General features: G+C 39.0%; 2 protein-coding genes across 3 annotated transcripts; one reads left to right on the top strand and one right to left on the bottom strand.

Moving 5' to 3' along the window:
* Nucleotides 1-79: 79 nt before the first annotated feature.
* c1galt1la (core 1 synthase, glycoprotein-N-acetylgalactosamine 3-beta-galactosyltransferase 1, like a) lies at nucleotides 80-5,312 on the bottom strand. The gene is made up of 4 exons (XM_079674914.1): nucleotides 4,766-5,312; nucleotides 3,523-3,777; nucleotides 2,527-3,191; nucleotides 80-943 (listed from the first exon to the last, which is right to left on the bottom strand). The coding sequence occupies exons 2-4, from the start codon at nucleotides 3,731-3,733 to the stop codon at nucleotides 593-595; spliced, it is 1,227 nt and encodes a 408-aa protein (XP_079531040.1). The 5' UTR covers nucleotides 3,734-3,777; nucleotides 4,766-5,312; the 3' UTR covers nucleotides 80-592.
* Nucleotides 5,313-6,500: 1,188 nt separating this feature from the next.
* b4galnt1a (beta-1,4-N-acetyl-galactosaminyl transferase 1a) lies at nucleotides 6,501-19,475 on the top strand. Of its 2 annotated transcripts, none has more exons than XM_079675785.1 (11): nucleotides 6,501-6,660; nucleotides 9,130-9,341; nucleotides 9,425-9,607; nucleotides 14,334-14,440; nucleotides 14,607-14,644; nucleotides 14,757-14,937; nucleotides 15,066-15,158; nucleotides 15,258-15,445; nucleotides 15,541-15,681; nucleotides 17,552-17,789; nucleotides 17,949-19,475. In XM_079675785.1, exons 2-11 carry the CDS (start codon nucleotides 9,130-9,132, stop codon nucleotides 18,158-18,160), a joined length of 1,593 nt encoding a protein of 530 aa, XP_079531911.1. In that variant the 5' UTR covers nucleotides 6,501-6,660; the 3' UTR covers nucleotides 18,161-19,475. The 2 variants fall into 2 exon arrangements, with proteins under 2 accessions (XP_079531911.1, XP_079531912.1); XM_079675786.1 differs by having other exon boundaries at nucleotides 6,551-6,653.
* Nucleotides 19,476-20,499: the final 1,024 nt, after the last annotated feature.

Raw genomic sequence — 20,499 nt, 5'->3', positions numbered from 1 at the left:
TTTAGAGTCTGCTTTAACAATTTAGCCCTAGAGAGAAATTGACTCCACAAGAAAAATGCAGACACAAAGGCAAACAGAATACATGTTGTAATCTGGGTTTAATTAATCAAACATTTTAATCAGATATGTACAGAGAACATCAGATATAAAACAATAAAAGCAAATGCAAAGAAAAGCAGCACACTGCCATTTGTGCTGCTGTCCATTTAAAAAACAAAATAAAAAAAACATTTAAAATATATATTAAAAAAATGCGTTGCTGTATTATTGACTATAAGGTAAAATAATATTCCATGCGCCTCTTCTTGTATTACTTTCAACACATATTTAAGACTTTGTGACATCATAAGTTAATTAACTAAAATGACTATTTAAAGCACAATAAGCCCAAAAGTGTATCTTGGTTAAAAAAAACAGTCAACGCATAGAAGCTTCAACTAAATCATATTCAAATATTAAGCACTCTCACTGTGAGGGCTCACGGTGTCATACTGACTGGAAAAACACTGCGATTGGATCAAGGAAGAGCGGTCAGAAGAAAACATTGGCCAACATACTGTGCAGGGAAATCATCCCCGGCTCGAACACAGAATCAGTGATGCCGGCCCTGAGTGACTCCAGTCCGGTTCTCTGTGACGCCAGAGTTGAAATTATCTTTCCCAAGTTTCTCTGGCTCAGTCTCTGATTTAGTTTTGTTTCCACCGAGCGAGGAGGCTGAAGTTGTGTGAGCTCTTCCATCTGTCACCTCCTGAACCGCTTTAAGTCCTGCCGTCACGACTGTCTGTGAGAGTGGGCCGGGGGTCAGACCCTGGCGTACGGAGGGCTGGTAGCGCGGCCGGTAGCCGAACGCTCTCAGGTGATAGGTGTAATACTCCAGAGTGTACATCAGTTCGGCTTCTACATAATGGAAAGACACTGCCAGGTCAGAGCAGCACTGCGGACCCTGAGGAAGAAAAACAGACCATTTAGAGACACATTTAACATATGAAATGAAGACCCATCAAAAATGTTTAATTTTAGCATCAATAAATGTGATGATGTAAAAAATGTGATGCAATTTTTCATTTAGAGTGGTATTCTCTGACATTCACCGCAGTGCAGACAGATTTCACATGTTTCCCTGTTAAATGTATGCAAAAGATAAATGTATCACTAAATATCTAGCTGCACAAGGTGTCCGTACAGTGAAAAGACCTTACGGTAATGACTTCAATAAACTTCTAATAAATAAAAAAGACACATGTCATTCAAGGGATACATAGGAACATGTTATATGCAAACAGATTATGAGCAAATACGGTCTCGATTTAATTGGAGAGTTCTAACTGACAATGCTGTTGGCATTATGAGCCAAACAATTGCCTAAATTGTTGTGATTACGAGTAACAAGTCAATGTAAAAATAGATAAAATGCCAATGTTCATCTTGATTTAAGCTATAACCCAGGGCAACAGTTTGATTCATTTATGTGTTTTTAACAGCTTTTGTCAAACAGACGTATGTGGCACAGAAATATAACCCATTAAGTTTGGTCTCGAAAGATAAAATACTTGTTTGTAGGAACGAGTCTTTGTGTTAGTCGTTTTGAGTCTGTTTTTATAATGAGACATGCTGACAGTTTTGAAACGACATTTGTTCAGTCTGATTAAAACATAATTACTTTAATATAAAAAATTGATTTGTTTTCTTTTTCCCTTTTCAACCGAGGATAATACAGCTCAATACGCTGGCAGTAAGTGTGTGACAGTGTCAGTAATGAACCTGTCTCATTGGAATTGCAAAGTACAATAAATGAGTTGCATTATCTGCCACAAATTGACCAATTTTCCCTTTGTTGACAGGACATTGTCTCGGCTGCAATCATCTACTTTCAAATGAACTCATCTCTATTTCAATTCACTCGTTCTATGACGGGGTCAGGTGCGGCATTCAAATGTGCAAAATAATACCAAATTATTTATTTATTTATTGTCCCTGTGATGATTACCTACATTTTGCTTAATTTATCAAGAGCAAACAAACAGTATACTGAACACAGAGAATAGACCCCTACATTTCAAAATGTAAGGACACTCTTCTTACTTTAAGTGCATATTTAAACTAATGATATTAAAGGATTTTCAACTAATAGGTTCACTCCCCCAATAGCTTGTCTTCCTAACCTGACTTGCCCTTTAATAAGGCTAATCCACTCCACAGGATGTCTGTCTTATCACAAAGCTATCAGACAACCACCTGCTGCTTCAATGGTGACATTTGAGGCACATTTAGACAGCTAACAAAGAACATAGAGGCAATAAATATGGGGAGAGAGTGTAATATGACATGTAGCAAAAGCTCCTGAGGAAAATCAAACTATGTTTTTTTGGGTTATATGGTATGCTTCTTAGCCCTCAGTCAACTGGATGTGCTCTTCTAAAGCATTTCGAGCACAAATACATTTGCTTTTACGATCTCTACCATCTCATACTGTAATAACATTTTGCAGCAATAACTGACACATAAAACATAAGTGAAGGGACTTGCCTCAACAATCGGGTAGTAACAATAGCTCCAGTACCAGAAGCTCTTTGAGAATTTGCCAGTTAGATGGTGCTCTGGAACAAACGGGTGGAAAGTTTCTCGATGTAGAGTGTCTCTGGAGTCCCCCGCCTGAACGCCCATCTTCTCCAAGCACTGCCCCAGCGCCAAGTCCTCTACAGGGGTGGTGTGTGTGCAAACTTTGGTCTGAAAGCCTTCCACAAATCTCTTGAGGGCCTCTTTGCTCAGCACGTAGCCAGCCCCTCCGCTCATGTAACCTTGCTTTGTGTAAGGCTTGAAGCGTTTGCCGAAGTAGATGGGCTCTTCAGGGGTGTGGTTCGACAGGATCCAGCGCAGGTTGTCCACCACAACGAAGGTGTCATCGTCTGCCTTTAAGAACCAATCTGCTTCACTCGCATGGTGCTCGTAGACATAATGAAAAGCTCGAATGGTCTTCCAGTAGAGCTGGTCACGGCCCTCCTTAGTGCCCAGGCCCACAGTGGGGAAGTCTGGGTCCTCCACAGAGCTCATGAACACCACCACGTTGCAGTGGCGACTCCAGGTGGCCCTCACATGGCGGGCCCGGCTCTGCAGGTTGTACGGCCCTGTCATCACCCAACAAAGAACGCGTACCTTCTGGTACAACACATCTGCCAGCCGGCTGTCTTCATCTAGAAGGACACACATCAAACTGTATAACTGGCGGGCAGTGGACTAAATGTATCTGTAGTTCCATCAGGAATGGCCCAATGCCATGGCAGATGAGCATGGCAGATCCATATCCAATCAGTTAACTCCACATTCCTTCTGTGTGGTGTGCTATAATGCTTTCTTTTTTTTATTTCACCACCACCATAATCACAAAAGCATCTTACTTAATATTGTTATATTTGGTCAAATCTAGATATACAGCATTTAGATTTAGGATAAATTAGCTTTATTTGTCAGCCCATACTAGATGGTCTGATCTTTAGAGGATCAGCGTGAAAGAGAGTAAAGCACCTGCATGGTGAGGGTGGAGCAGGTTGATGAGAGCAGCTCCTTCCTTCCTCCAGCTGGTTGGGCTCTCCGACACCGCTGTGTCTCTTTCCTGGGCCTCTGTCAGCACCGGGTAACTCCTCTCAAACCACACCTGGCGCAGGAAAAAGTAGATGCTGCAAGCCCCCACCAGGAAGCCCAGGGAGAAGGCCAATCTGGAGCTGGAGCCCTTCATGGTGACACTGCTCCAAGCACAGTGATGTCCCAGTTACACCATGCCTACACGGGAACACAACGCACAGTTTGATGGACTGACTATGTGTCTCTTGAAGTACCTTTAATATTATTTTGCAAATCATTGTGTCTCAAAAGGCAAACAACTCTGAGTGAATGGTTAATAAATGAAAAAAATGGGGTTTGAGAACACTCTATTATGGGTTGCACTTTTAATATCCAGACTACAAACCATTTCAAGCATTGCCCCCTGGAGCCTAATCTCCCCATCCTTTATTAACAGGAAACTGTTGTCTTAAAAATCCTGCATGTTATTGCAATACATTTGGACAGGAACCACAAACAACTGTTTTACAAAGCAGTAAAGTCTGTGCACAGAAACTGACTGTGTAAACATGTAGAACTTGTGTTCCCAACCTAAATTATTTGTACCTTAATGTAGGCTAAATCAGAAAGTGTGCCCCAATAAAAATGGTGGTATCATATTGATTGACCCAGAAATAAAGAGGCGTCAACGTTTTGCTATTAACCTTATCACTACATTTCTCTCCATCTTCAAGTCAGATTTGTTATAAAATCTTACGTTTAACCCTGCTTTAATACAACACGTTCAGTTTGTCGTGAGAACGTTAGGGAAGTATTTGTGGACATGTACTTTACAATTGACTTCACACAGTGTCAGTGGGTCACTGCTACATTTCATATAAGTCTGTGTTGCCTCAATGATGTGGTTAAAGACCCCAAAGGCAGATTTTAACAGTTAACATGACGACTGTTTATTTTGATAAACACGTAGTCTCCACCTTTAATGCTTCCTTCCATTATCCTGACCATGAATAAAATAGGCGACAATCCAGTAGGTCTAATCGAGGCTTACATCCGTTTACACCAAAACACATGACTGCTGCGACAGCGAATTAAGGTCATGTGGAAGTCAGACCCATAACTATGAATCTGCGGAAATGTTATTCACACTAGTAGCTGTGTGTATATTTCCACTCAGCAAAAATGTGTTGATGTGTGTGCTATTTACCTTTGAAGGGGCATCAGCTTTTGTGAGCACGATATGCTTGCAAACCCTCAAGCCTTTAGCAGCGGCATATTTCCTGTTTCTTAAAAACGCAGCAGCCTGATACACCTGTCAGTCATGTCGTCACACGTTAGTCACATTCATCCGGTGAAATGCTTTTGATTGAAGTTGTCGCTGTTTTCCTTAGACAAAGAAGATGATTTGTAGGGTGCAAGGCTCACAGTAGATTTACATTCTTCAGCATCAATGGCTAAAGCTCTGAAAATGCGGCCTCTCATTGGCTGGCTGTCGGTGACGTAATGAGGAAGCCGCCTTTCACATCCTGCAATGCATTAAAGGTGGGGTATTTGAGGAACCGGCTCGAGTTATATTCCACGGAATGCTCTTAACATCCCGATAGCAATAAATATCTTAAGTGCTTTGACAAAAAATCCATACAAAAATGTCATCTGTGGAAAACGTAGTACTGTAAAAAGCACGACAAATCATTTTAGCCGGCCTGGCTAAATTAACTGGATGGCCTACCTGCCTGTCAGCCTTCCATCTGTGCACAAATTTATCTCGTGCCCTCATTGGTCATGTGCGCGTTCGTGTGTGTTGGAGGAGGGGCTCTGTAAGGAAGTTGCAGATTTTCTCCGGTTGTGTATTTTCAAATTCTAGCGCACTCGAGCTGGTTTCTCCGAAATTACCTACCCCACCTTTAACTGCAAAAAGTAGTTTGATTTATAGGCTACTACATGTATTTATAATGTTTTAATAAGTAACTGGAATATTCTGTGACATAAGCGAGAAAGGAAAGAGAGGGCATTTTTGTATGACCACTAGGTGTCACACTAACAAAGCCTATACAATAATCTAGAATGACATATCTCCACAGCTACAGATGTAATCACATCATAAAGTTAATTAAAGATTAAAGAATGTGTGGTTGACACACAAGAATTTGCAAGCATATCGTGACAGTTGACAGTGTATTGATGTATGCAGTTAATGAGTCTGGAACATTAAGACAATCAGTAGAGTCAATGCAAAATGAAGTCAAGACAGTCATGCAAAAAAAGGTTAAATATTGATTGAGTCTATTACAAGACATGAGCTGGAAAATAAAAAACTATATTGATAAAAAGATGACCACTAATATTGATGTCACCACTAATGCATTGTATTTCTATTTGCTGTGGACTTATGGTAATTCTTAAATAAACATTGAACAGAAGTTCTAAATATCACTTCCAGACATGCTTTTAATTAACAAACTTGAATAACAAGTGGTGTCTGATTTGTTTTACACGAAACACTTAAATTACCTATTTAAATATTTATGTTACATACTCCTTCTTGCCTATTACAAATAGAGAGTAAATGTGTTTAAAAATGTTGAATTTGAAAAAATTAACTACGACAAGATGTAGGCTATCATTTAAATAATAAAAAAAGCACTTTATGTGAATCTGCCCTCAAGGTTTTACGTTTCCCCATTACTTTTTGAGTTGCACTTATTGGGCCTCCATGGCTTTCAAACTAACTGAGAGCCAGGACGCATGTTGGCATGTGATGCTGCTTCAGCATTCAGGCGCTAACTACACTGCAGTGCTAGAGTCTATGATAGCCTACTATTTGATTGGGGAAATAAGGCTTCACTTGCGGCCGGGTCAAACTTGAAAAACTTGGAATCTTTATCTCCAATGTAAAGTCAAGTTCTCAATGGTTCGCTTTGTGGTGACGCTGTTGACTTGTGCGCTCTTTGTAAAGGAGTGGCTCCGATCGAAGCAGCGACTAAAGTCCACAACTCAAAAACACGCCTGTCCGGGCACACAGGAAAGATCGCTGACAGTTTGTCACATTTTAACACAGGTGTCCAGGAAGGATTTATCCTACAGAAACGACAACAGTAAGAAGTATGTTAATTTATATTTTTCATGTTCTTTTGTCTACTTGGATGTAAACAATAAATGTTGGACCTGCTTAACATATTTCATTGAGATACGGTTTGTATTTCCTTTTTCCTAATGTTCTTGAAAATTGTGTTTTAGAATAATATGTTTTAAATTATACATTTAAGTGTGGGGTTGAATGAATGTATACAGAAAGTTAGACAAGGACTTTAAGAACTAGTTAGACAAGGACTTTAAGAACTAGTTAGACATGTTATTTTTTCTTGTTAGGCTAAATTGTTTACACAACCATGAATTCAGTTGTGTAGTTACCAATCTGTTTTGAAAAATATTCTTAATGAACACGACAAACAAACCCTGTGAGATATTGTATTCAGCCTGGAGAACTAATAAGCGTTGCTCTTTAGATGTTTGCTGCAGGCTTCAGTTCCGTATACTAGATTATATTTTAGTTTATGCTGTCACAATACATGTGATAACTTGTTTTAATGAGAGAATATTTAAACTAATGGAGGTTTCAGCTCAATTGAATCCAGACCCAGTGGCCTAACTTTGATAATACTTTTATCATGACAATTGTTGACATAATGAACAACTGTGAAGCATAGTGAAACAGCAAAGCAGTCAGAATTTCTAGCCAGTGGTGATAAGTAACTAAGTACATTTTTGAGGTACCACTACAATTTAGAGGTCAATATTTTACTTTTACATTTATGTAGTATATTTAGTTACTTTGCAGATATAAATAAATTATAAACAATATGATCTACACTTAAGAAATACTTTAGATACACCTGGATTAACTTCACATGCTACCCCACAGTAATTGAAGTTAGTTCCAGCTCAACCAGCTTGACAAATATATGAAGAATACATCAATAATTATAATCAAAACTTATTATATGTATTATTCTGAAATGGGCTGATCTGCATAATGAGTATGTTTGCTTTTGGTACTTTAAGTATATTTAGATGTGAATACTTTTGTACTTTTACCTGAGTCAAATTTTGAAAACACGACTTTTACTTGTAACAGAGTATTCTTACACTTATTTTTACTTGTACTTAAGTACAAGATCTGAGTACTTGTGCTCCCACCTGTGCTGCTAGCTATTAGACCATGCCCAATCTTTAAGGGAAGCAATATGGTAACAGTCACTTCGGAAACAAACTCTAAAATAACTGGCAAGGGTAAAGCCTAAAAAAACACCCTTCGTTTGAAAAACAAGGTTGAAGCACTGAGCCTAACAGGCAAATACTGTGATTCAAAGAACCTTCTGCACATCTGTTAGGATAAAACCTTGCACCATGACGTAAATCAACAGAACATTGCAGAGTAAAATCTCCTCAGAGTGTCGGCCTCTACAATCTGACTCTCTGGTGCTGTCCTCTGACCAAATTCGCTGTGAGACTTTTCCTCACCCAGACAATAGATCATCTTCTTGATAATAGCTTGGAGCGCTCCATTTTGCGAGAGAGTGCACCTTGCCCCTCGAGGAGGATTAGCCCCAATGTGCGTCCACATTCAAAGATGTCAACACACTTTGTTTCCTCTCAGTTTCAGCCTCACTACTGCCTGGAGCTGCCTTCTTTAGTTCCATATTGCCTCCACAGTAGATAAATTGTCAGCATAAAGTTTTAGTGTGTACTGGGAAAGCTGAGCTTTTTCAAGACAATTACATAAGTCAGCCGAGTGAGGGTTAGTGTCTGTTTCGTAGTTAAGTATTGTAAGTGTTTTCCTTATCTAGCTTATTTTTTTAATTTGTCAAAACCAGAATTTTAACACAGCAGTACAGCAACTTGCTGCCTGCATGGTTAACATGTAGTATTCACGAAACCAGAATTCAATTACTATGTCATTGTGATTGTGTCATCTGAAAAGAGAATAACGATATGTATAGCAGAACAACTATATTCAAATTCAGCTATTTTATAACACAGTTTAAGTGCTATCAAAAAACAATAGGGAACTGAAAAGAGGACAGAGCGGAAGAGATGTTCCTGTTTAGTGCTAAATAGTGAACAGAAGCGCACAAATCAGTTACACCTCAGTGAAACTTCCTTTCTGTGGCTTTACCTTCCTGTGCAAAGTAGAGCAGCTCTTTAGTGCAAATTTGGTTACAAGTTTAAGTTCAGTTTACAGTTTTAGACATGACAACAGAAATGAAGTTAATACTCATAATTTCAAAGGTTATAGTCTAGTGGTGTTCAGAGTAAGGTCTAATATTGTACAACACAATCCAGCTAGCTTTAAACAAGCCCGTAACCTCAGCAAGTTTAATGATTTTATATACATTTTCGGACAGCTTTTAAAGCCTGAAAATTGAGGCTCCTGTCAAATAAAAAAACAATACAGACATGTATTCCCGTGTAAAACACAGGACATCCGTCTCTTAACTGCCACTTTTGTTTTCCTTACCCTGTGTGGCCTACATTTGTAATTTTTGGCATTTTCTTTAAACTTCCATCTAGATGGGTGCCTCCTTTAAGAAGTGTCTGGTGCTGATTTTGCTAGGTGGACTCTTGCTAGCCCTGTTTCATGCTTGGAGCCCTGGGACCGGCTCAGCAGTTGACATACAGCCAAGACAGGGGGGTCTTCTGAAGAAACTAATCGAAGAGAAAACTCGAGACACCATTGGTGACTATCATGACATTGCCTACAATATAAAGGAAGATGTGGCAGGGTGAGTTATTAGTCAGAGCATGTGTTCATTCTCCTGTTGAAATCTCCTTTTTTGCTAACATCTAACTTCCCTTGTTTTTACAGTAATTTGGCTCAGAATACATGTATGTGTCTGGCCGATAAAGAGAGCTTTCGCCTGCCGTTTTCCAATCTGCTGTTCCCAAGCGTTAGGGCCCACAAGTTTGATGAGGCGTTCTTAGCATCCCATCCTGACCCCGAGGGTGTGAAGAGTCTCAGGGCTAAGGAGTACAGCAGGTTCCTAAAGAGGTAAACTTTACATGATAACACCTACTGTCGGACTGCCAGTGAACACATCCTTGTGCTATTACTTTACATGTTAGACAGCTATAGTATACATTTTTCTATTAAAAAGATGAAAACGACTTTACTTTTTCAAGATAAGGATAGCCCAATTGACCCACAAGGTGTAATCATTAGATTTTTACAAAAAGATATGAGGATCCTGAATGCACTTAAGTAACCAGTTACTGTCAGCTTTTAATTAGATTTCCAAATTTCAGATAGCAGATAGTATTAGATACATCAGGCTACATTCACATGAAATAAGGTGTGGCAATGCTTACCGGTAGTGTGTGAGTATCACTTAAAAGAGTGACTCAATATAAAACATCACGTTGCTCTGTTAAAGCAGAAGACTACAAAGATAGCAAAGTGTTGATGACTATAATGTGTGCTGCCCAGGGACTGCAAATGAAAATGAGCTAATTTCTAAATCTGGCGTAAACGATCTCTTCTCTTTTTTCAGATGAATGTATTTTAATGCATGGGGCTTGTTTAATGAAGACATAGTAACTTAATCCTGAAAGCCTTTTCTGGTTTATCTTGTCTTTCTACCTTTCTCAAGCCCTAACAAAAGGGTAATGCCACACCCTTACTCTCCAGTATTGCAAAACGCACCTCTGAAAGGCCACTGGATTTCAGCACTTTAACGTATGAGATTTTGATGTAGTACATCCAAACAAATAGAATAATGTTCCAAACATGGTTTCTCTTTGTGCAAAGTGTGGTCAAATTAAATGTGTAATTACTGGCATACATTAGGTACCTCCCGTTCCAGCAAATCCAACCTCCTCAAACCCCCCAGGACCAAGCTCCGTAAAAAGGCCTCAAAACCCATCTATTCAATAGAGCCTTTTCCTCGACCTTTTATTTATTTATTCTTTTAATTGTTTGTTTTTGATGCTTTTTTTACTATTCATTCTACCGTGTTGCGTGCTGTTTTATATTGTTCCATGCTCACTGCTTGTAGCACTTCGGGATTTGTCTTCAAATATGAAGTGCGTTACGAATGAAACCCATTATTAGGGCCAGAGCACGGATGTGCTAAGACCCGACGGCGTCCTAGCAGGAAGTGCGAGGAAACCTATTGTTATTGGTGGAATTATTATTATTATTATTTTTAGCCACCATCTTTCCTGTTTTTGAGGCCTTTAGGATGCTGACAAAGTTGTATAATTTTGCACGGATGCCAGGACCCATAAAAATTGCAACATTCTGGAGTCAATGGGTTAAAATATTCCAACGTGCTGAATAGCGCCACCTATCAAAATCCCATTTCAGAATAAATGTACAAAGTCGCACCGTAACTCCGAATGACCTGACATTTTGCACAAATATCCGGGTGGACCTGCTCTACAAACAATCCTCTCGGAACCCTAAGCTCCGCCTACATTTTTGTTCTTCTAAATTAGCATAATGTTCAAAACAGTTAAATATTCACTTAAATTTCAATTTTCAGTTTTTCAACACCAAACTTCATATCCAGCATTGGTGGAGGGTCAGACACATTACCGTAGAAAATGAGCATGTTAGGACGATAAATGTTGCCGCCGTCAATCAAAACGTACTCGCAAAAAGGCGGGGGTTAGAAAGAAATGCTCATAACTCATCAACAATGTATTCAAACAACACATATTTTGGTAGATAGGTTCAGACTGTCTTGGGGAATAGGCATACCAAAGCATTTTCATTTTGGACTATAGGGGGCGCCAAAAACACCACCAATTTATAACTCAAGAGCGGATGGACTAATTATTTTTATCTATTTTTAGACATACTCTCAGGGTGACTACAAACTCAGATTTAAAGTGTCGCAAAAAATTCAGAATGTGGGCGTGGCCTATACATTTTTTTTAAATTGCGATAGCATAAAATGAGCTTCGGACGCAAAACTTGGGACACACGTCAGAGCCCATGACTTTTTCGAGAATGTAAAAAAAAAGTAATTTTTCAAAGAAACTGCTCACTAGCGCCCCCTATTGTGTGGTAGTCACATATAGTTTCTCAGAACTTCACGGATGTTGGCACAGACATTCCTCATGGAATTGCGGACATATTTGTAAATAGATTCCATTAGCCTCGCCCCCCAGGAAGTCGGCCATTTTGAAATATGTGCGTTTTTCAGCCATTTTAAGCACATTCTTGCGAACTCCTCCTAGGGGAATGATCGGAAAAATTCCAGTCCAGGACACGTTCAGCCCCTATCCAATATGATGCCAAATTGAGAAGAACATTTTTGATAGCTCAATCCTGGAGGTCGTAAGCTAACAGCGAATAAACCATTTTTGATGATTTACATGTCGCAAATGACTCCAAACTACTCCAAATTACTCAAATACAGTTGTTCCAATATTCACGAAACGCTATATCTACATTACTATTATGATTGCACACATATTTCAAATCGCTTTCCATTAGCCCCGCCCCCCAGAAAGTCGGCCATTTTGAAAAATGTGCGTTTTTCATGCATTTTAAGCACATTCTTGCGAACTCCTCCTCGGGGAATGATCGGAAAAATTCCAATGCAGGACAAGTTCAGCCCCTATCCAATATGATACTTAATTGCGGAGCACATTTTGGAAAAATCACTCGTGGAGGTCGTAAGCTAACAGCGAATACACAATAGTTGACTATTTACATGGCGCAAATTGCTCCAAACTGCTCGCATATAGTTTTTCCGACATTCACGAAACGCTGTATATACATTGCTATTATGATTGCACACATATTTCAATTTGCCTTCCATTAGCCCCGCCCCCCAGGAAGTCGGCCATTTAGAAAAATTTGCGTTTTTCAGCCATTTTAAGCACATTCTTGCCAACTCTTCCTAGGGGAATGATCAAAAAAATTCCAATCCAGGACAAGTTCAGCCCATATCCAATATGATACTTAATTGTGGAGCACATTTTTGAAAAATCACCCGTGGAGGTCGTAAGCTAACAGCGAATACACAATTTTTGACGATTTACATGTCGCAAATTGCTCCAAACTGTTTGCATATAGTTTTTCCGATATTCACAAAACGCTGTATACATATTGCTATTATGATTGCACACATATTTCAAATTGCTTTTCATTAGCCCGCCCCCCAGAAAGCTGGCCATTTTGAGAAATGGGCGTTTTTCATGCATTTTAAGCACATTTGTGCTAATTCGTCATAGGGAAATGATCGGAAAAATTCCAATCTAGGGCAACTTAAGCGGATATCCAATGTGATGCAACATTGCGAAGGAATAGTCGATCGCTTGAAAATGGAGCTCGTAAGCTAATGGAGAATGTACCATTTTTTACCATTTATATGTCACATACTACCTTAAAGGGGACCTAAAAACAGGGCTGCTACGGATTTGATACATGCAGATTCTGATTTGCACCTCTATGATGTCACAGAGGTGCACTCCACCTGTATGGTCAACTCTCCACCTATCAGGGGAATGAAAGGTTGCAGTGGCATGGCAACAGCATAGCAACAGCATGGCAACAGCATAGTAACATGACGCTTGTGCCTCGCCCCCTCCTTTGCAGGGGGGGGGGGGGGGGGTGGTGTCAGCTCCAGCTCATGCAAAGACAGAGCTGGAGTAAGCTACCGAGACCCGCCTGTCTGCCTGCACCTTCAAATCTCACACACACACACACACACACACACACACACACACACACACACACACACACACACACACACACACACACACACACACACACACACACACACACACACACACACACACACACACACACACACAGTACAACAAACACAAACCGCTCCTAAAGCATAAATAAATATCAGGCTACAGCCCTTGTATATTTTATTATGTGAAGCACTATATGGTTTCATGAAAAATATCTACAGTTTATTTTATTTGTAGATATCTCCTAATGCCTACAAATAAAGTGTGAAATGTAGGCCTGTTACATATATTATTGAGCGATATATATTATACACACTGTTCTGCTTTCTGCACTGACCTCAGCAGCTGTTCTCACTGTAAACATCGCCTCACAATGAAAGCATAACCTAACATCCAGGGGAGATGTGATTAGTGAGTAAACAAACAAACAAACAAACAAACAAACGGTAAAGGGCAGAAAGTCTGATGCACATTTGATCATCTTGAATAACTTATAATCACAACGGGAACAGTTTGCAGAGCTGTGCTTCGTTGACATCCAGCCATGCGTCACGCCTCTTTTAAACATCACTGTTGGCTGAAATCGTCTCCGGAGAATACTTCAGCGTACCCTCGGTTATAGCTCCTCCAGAGACACTCCTCTCTCCTCTAAATCAGTGTATCCTCGGTCACGGCTCATCCAGACAGCCTCCTCGATAATCGATCCTCGACGAGCCTTCAGAGAAATGACCGCGCGCCGACATCCGTTTCCGGGTTGCTGCCAGAGGACCTGGGAGTCTGGGACGCGAAATTAGAGAAATGACAAACGGCTCATTTCCGAGGACTCGCGCGTGTCTGCTTGACGCCGGGACGACCGGCCGCCCTCCCCGACAGGCGCACGGACGCGAGGGCCCGCTCATCACTGCGCGCACAAGTGCGACCGCAGTTTTAATTATTATTATTATTATTATTATTATTATTATTATTAGGTGACCCAAAGTAAATAAATAGGACTGGACTTTTTTTGACAGTTTGACAGTGTTGAAGCAATGCAGGTACTTCTCTAATATGTTCTGTTTGTACAGGTCCTACACTCCCGCAGATGTTCTTATTGTAGCTGAAGCCAACAGTCCTCTCCAGTATCCTACACAGGGCGTGGAGGTGCGCCCCCTCAAAACCATCATCATTCCTGGTAACAGCATATCCAGATTGACACTGCACATGATAACACAGTTTGACCATTATGTTGTTTCCTTTCATTTTGGTGCTTTTATTTATTATTTAAGTGTCTGAGTTAAACGCTTCACCATCATCCCATCTGATATCCCCTGTAGTTATTTTTTTTTTTTTTTCCTTAGGTCTGGGTCTTAAAGAAGAAAAAGGATCAAACCATAGAGTAATTGCTTCATTTATTTTTTCACTATGGCTGATATAGCATCGGTTTTTGGTCTAAATGTTAAAAAATTGTGTTTATTCTATTCCCCAAAACCATGCAATTGGTGTAACAGGTATATTTGACAGCTACACTGGGAGTTTTTGATGTCGCTGCCACAGTGGTCGAGGTCTCTGTTAAAGGAGTGGGAGAAAAGCACATGATACTGTCTAGTTCTCATCTCCCTGCTCTGAACAGGCAGCTGCAGTTTGTCACATACACAAACACTGTTTTCCATCCCAAGACAGCAGATACAGGTAAATTACCATGTAAAAAATACAAATAATCTTTAGTTATTCAAACTTTCTTCCTACTGCTCAGTGGTAATGTTTCTATAAATATAAATATGCTCTGCTTTATCTCTTTGTCAATATTTGTTCTGCAGTTCATTTTGCCACTGATGGTCACCAGTCATTTTTCACGATTAAAGTTGGACATGGAACTATACCTATACTTTACAACACTGGATATCAAAAAGGTTTGTTAGCAGTTATATTATTAACAATTTGATTAGAAGCACATTGTATAAAAGGCACTTCAGTGTTATTTTTAAACCTTTTTTCTTGTTTCTACTCAGAATACAATATTAGTGCTCTCGTAACCATCGCCACCAAGACCTTTCTACGCTATGACAAATTAAAAGAGCTTATTGACAGCATACGCAAATATTATCCCACCGTCACCATAGTGATAGCAGATGATAATGAACACCCTCAGCCAGTGACCGGGCCTCACATTGACCATTACATCATGCCATTTGGAAAGGTAGAGAATGGTTGCTATGTGTCTACGAATGATCATTGTGATTAATCAGCAGAGCAGGGTTAATATGCTGATCGGACTTCATTTATTGTGTACAGGGCTGGTTTGCGGGCAGAAACCTTGCAGTGTCTCAAGTGACAACCAAGTATGTGCTCTGGGTGGATGACGACTTCTTCTTCACCACAAACACCAAGCTGGAGCAGATGGTGGACATCTTAGAAAAGACCACTCTGGATCTGGTGAGACATTAGAATGTGTATGACACATTTATCACAGTTATTCAGCCCTGACACCTTATCTCACTTCATCCTGTCTGCACAGAATTGTTCACAACTCTGCATAGACCAGTTCTTACATTACAACATGTAGTCATAAGAATAGCAGGCATTACATGCTTGGTTTATAGAGAAGAAACAATAGTCGTCGTACCAATAAGTCTATTAACAGAAAAATAAAAACAGACTATTTTGAAAATCAAATCATCTTTAGGGGAAAATTCTGATTATAGCCTGACAAGTAAGGATATTTCCTAATTCCCTCTGTTTAATAAGATAAGATAAGATAGTACTTTATTGATCCCAATTTGGGAAATGTTTGCGTTGCAGCAGCATAAAAAGACATAGCATTGTAAAATAAAGATTAGAAAGTAGGAAATATACATGTTGAATTTAACAAGGTATTATATATACATAAATATACTAGGGCCGGGACTCGATTAAAAAAATTAATCTAATTAATTACAGGCTTTGTAATTAATTAATCGCAATTAATCGCATTTTTAATCACATATAAATATTTGACCTGAGAAAAGTGAGAAGCAATTTTTTTCACATGGATTTTAGTATACCATTGAATGATGACTGAATACATAAGCTTAAGCAACAAAACATTGTTTATTTTTTTCAAGATGGTACTTAACAAAGACCTACAGAAAAGTGCAATTTTTGCCATAAAGTGTAGCAATAGCATATTTAGGAATATAGTACATTTCAGAGATTCAGGAAGCCTATAGGTAGGTAGACCTTCTGTAAACTATAACACTTTGTTTTTTAAGGAAAAACACAATACTTTCAAGTACATTCAGAACATTGGAAACCCTGACTATTAGAAAACATCTCTCTGTTGCTTCAGAGGCCATAACAGACTTTGTTGATTTACCAACAGTTGATTTAAAAAATCTAATACATTTCAGTCCAACTCTCTCAATAACCTTGGCCAAAACAATAAACAGTTCAACATAAAGTGCCAGTTGCACCAACAACATAATAAATAGTTCAACATAAAGTGTACTGTACCATTTAAAATAAAATTAAAAAGTGCCAGTGATTGACCTCAATCCCTCCTATTCTTCCAATATCCTGATGAAAAATAAAATCTCTCTGTTGCATAGGCCACTGTTTGATCAACGCGAATTGGGTGTGGTTCCTTGTACTCCGAGTCGGGCTAACGTCCACGCTAGCTTCCACGCTAGCTGCTATAGGTTTTGCATTGAAGCTTACTTGAGGCTTGATGTGCTGCGGTGATATGCAAATTCATTTTTGCATAATTTGCAAACAACCGTGCTCTTATCGACGCTTCCATCCGTCCGTTTTTTAAAACAAAATGTCCCATCCACGGGGCCAACCAAAGCGGTCTCATCAGCTTGTTCGTTCAAGTTTGACTATTGTTCACTGTGGTTTGTTGTTGTCTGAAGTCATGAACGTTAGTTGGTGCTCCAGTATAATCGGTACCCCTGAAACTCATCCAGTGAGAAACGTTCCGCGGTGCAAAAATAAGTGCGATTAAAATGCGTTAATTTTTGTGTAATTAATTAATCTTAATTAACGCGTTAAAGTCCCGGCCCTAAAATATACACATCAATATATGACAGATGGAATATTTAATATTGAACAGATTATATAAATGGAAAATGTACAATGTTTTATTCCAAGAGAAACTATGGAGCAGTGAGTTCTCTTCCAGATAATATCTTAATAATGTAAAATAACTTTAGACCTTGTATCAAGTTTTTTTTAATAATCTTATTGTGCATGTTTGACCTTATTGTGTCCATCTATACGTTCTTATTTAACGTTTTGATAAATGATCTCAACATTTTTGTATGACTAGGTGGCTGGATCAGTTAGGGAGGCGACAGGCTACACTGCTACATACCGTCACACCATTTCAGTGGAAGAGGGCGGAGAGGAGGGCGACTGTTTACATATCAGAAAAGGCTACCACCATGTCATAGAAGGATTTCCCAACTGTGTGGTAGCAGATGCCGTCATCAACTTCTTCATGGGGAGGACAGACAAGGTGCAGCAGGTGGGCTTTAACCCCCGCCTGGCACGGCAAGGTCATCTGGGTGAGTATATCAGTAACGTTCTCTATCAAATGTATTAACATATCAGTTTATTTGGCTATTTTCGCTATGCAGTACAACACTGTTCAGTTACTTCAGAATGCAACAATGTTAAAGAAACAAAAGGATTTTTGAAAACAACATTTTCTTTTGGCACTGCAGAGTTTTTCATCGACGGCCTGGGCTCCCTCCACATTGGCTCGTGTAGTGACATCATTGTCAACCATGCATCAAAGATCCAGCTACCCTGGACTAAAACAGAATTACAAAAGACCTATGATAAATTCCGCTATTCACCTTCCAGTAATGACAATAACGTTCATCAGGAAGTCTTCTACTTCAAGTACAGGTTCAAATGTGAGACCAGTAAATAAACCATAGTGTTGGTCTTTTTGCTGCCATAATGTGAATTCATCTTTTATTCTCATGTAAAGACTGCCGAAAATTACTTTTGCACTTGCTGTTTAACGGATTGTGTGGACAGATTGTGTTATGTGACCAGATTACGACTCATGGTACAGACAGAGAAGGTCTAACAGACTAACCTCAACTATTAATGCACTGAAAGTATCATGTGTTTTTTTTGTGGTTTTTGCCATAGTTACTGTGACTTGCAGTGGTTCTTTACTATAAGACACAGCCCTATCTGATAAGCTTGCATTCTGTAATTACCTTAACTGTTTAATAAGTGGTTATGGTTTCCTTGTATGGTTATTTGGTCCTTCATCACAGAGATAGATGATAGATCTAAATAATCTGTGGCCGCATTCATGAATTCAAGTGATCCATAAGCATTGATATATTGGCTTCTTTTTAACCAGTTATGGTTCATTTGCACTAAAATCAATTGGAGTAAGGGTAAGGTGTACAATCTTGTCTGTAACTAGAACACAGACTTTTGAATGGATATCTAATTTCTTTAGCTGATCATCATTTTTTTCCGGATGTTTTACCCCCCTTGAATCTCCACTCTAGAGTTAACTCGATGGTGTTGAATGTATTTTATTTAAAACAAAATCTTTGGTACTTGCTGGAAAATGTCAATAATGTATTTATGTTTTTGTAGTGTCACAGTAACAGATCATTTATTTGTGCATGTTGCTCTGTAAGTGGGAAAAAATACAGATGTAAAGACAGTAGTTGGCTTACTTCTCTGAAAGGTAACACCCTACACCCTACTACACCCATTAAACCAAAAAGAATGTTTCTACTGCTCAGTTTGTTAATTGCAATTCTACAAATGTAGTCAATATGGGTACTTGCTGAACAACCTATAAAGTAAAAACTAAATGAGCTCTTAAAGTCCTTATTTCCAAAGCACAAAACAGCAACCATAACAGAAAATATGTGCTATGTAATTCAATAGAAGCCATGAGCAACAATTCTCTCCTCAGTCTTTTAGGGAAGTAAAGTTCCACCATATATTTCCCAAAGACAGATGTCTAATGGTGTGATTCATGTTTACAACAGTATTTACGGTTAATACGGTTAATGCTTTAGAAAAAGCCTTCGACTGAAATGCATCAGCGATGAATCTTGATTAGATGTAAAGCTCTACCTGCAGTTTTTGCTTTAATGTTTTGTATCATTGTTTCCTTTTCAGCTCATTTATATTGTTCGGTTTAACAACCACGTGTGATTTGTACTTGTGTTTGATTCCAACAAAAATAAAAAAAACAAGTAAATAAACCTTTACGTTTTTGTTAATTAGGTGACAGCTTACTATGTCTCTAGAAAGTCATGTGACCCTCCAGGATAAAGAACATGCTGAGACATCAGCTGTCATTACAATGTTTCACCACAAGATGGAAACAAAAGATCACAGGAAAGATCCCAATAAGCTGAAAAACCCTCTGCTTTGTCAAGAGGAACATAACATTATTATCATTGTAGCATCATTGTTATAATTAGGAGTGACAGTTGCAGAAGTAATAGGTGTAATGATTGTATAATTGTATGAATATGACCACTCTTGGTTTATGGTACATTAAATTGCTTGCTGTTTCTGTAGAAATTGCATCAATTAGAAATACCAGATATTACTTCTAGTTTGATCCTTTTGTACATTTGACACAGTTTTTTTTATTGTATTTATTTTTTGTTTGTTTATTTTTTGTCTTTAGGTATGTCTAGGTCAGCTAACCTTTCCATAACACATGCTTTACATGTTACCTGTAAGCACTTTATCAAAGGTAAATCAAAGCTTTGTCATCAAATCTCTGAACTTCCCCGAGGAGTTCATATGGCAACTTTCTGAATATGTGTGTGTCTGTGTGTGCGCACGTTAGTAGGTCTGCCGGTGGAATCTGGCTTAGTAAACATTTGGCCAGAGCCTTGTGTACCATGTTCTAATTGAAGTGGACTACTTCATGCCAATTAGTGAAACACTCCTTGAGCTTTAAAGGAAAACCCAAAGGGTACACTGTCTAGAGGCCTCTTTGAAATATGCACTGGAAAAAATTAATAACTTGGCTATCAAACATCAAGCAAGGAAATAATTAGTTTTTTCCTTTTTCAACCTGGTTTTGAACTCGTACTACGTATAGTTTTATCAGGTCAAGGTAATGGGATTGTGATGATGAGCAGTGGGGGGGAAACCTCTAACTGTCGGGACAGCAGAGGGCAGCACAGTGGTGAGGTAAGGCATCAATTTCTATTCATCTAATGACATTTACATCTCCTGATAAAACATCTAATTACAGAATGTTTTGTC

Source organism: Notothenia rossii (assembly GCF_949606895.1).
Source record: "Notothenia rossii genome assembly, chromosome: 4".
Lineage (NCBI taxonomy): Eukaryota > Metazoa > Chordata > Actinopteri > Perciformes > Nototheniidae > Notothenia > Notothenia rossii.
The sequence above is the reverse complement of the archived record's forward strand: the minus strand, read 5'-3'. Positions and strand labels throughout refer to the sequence as shown.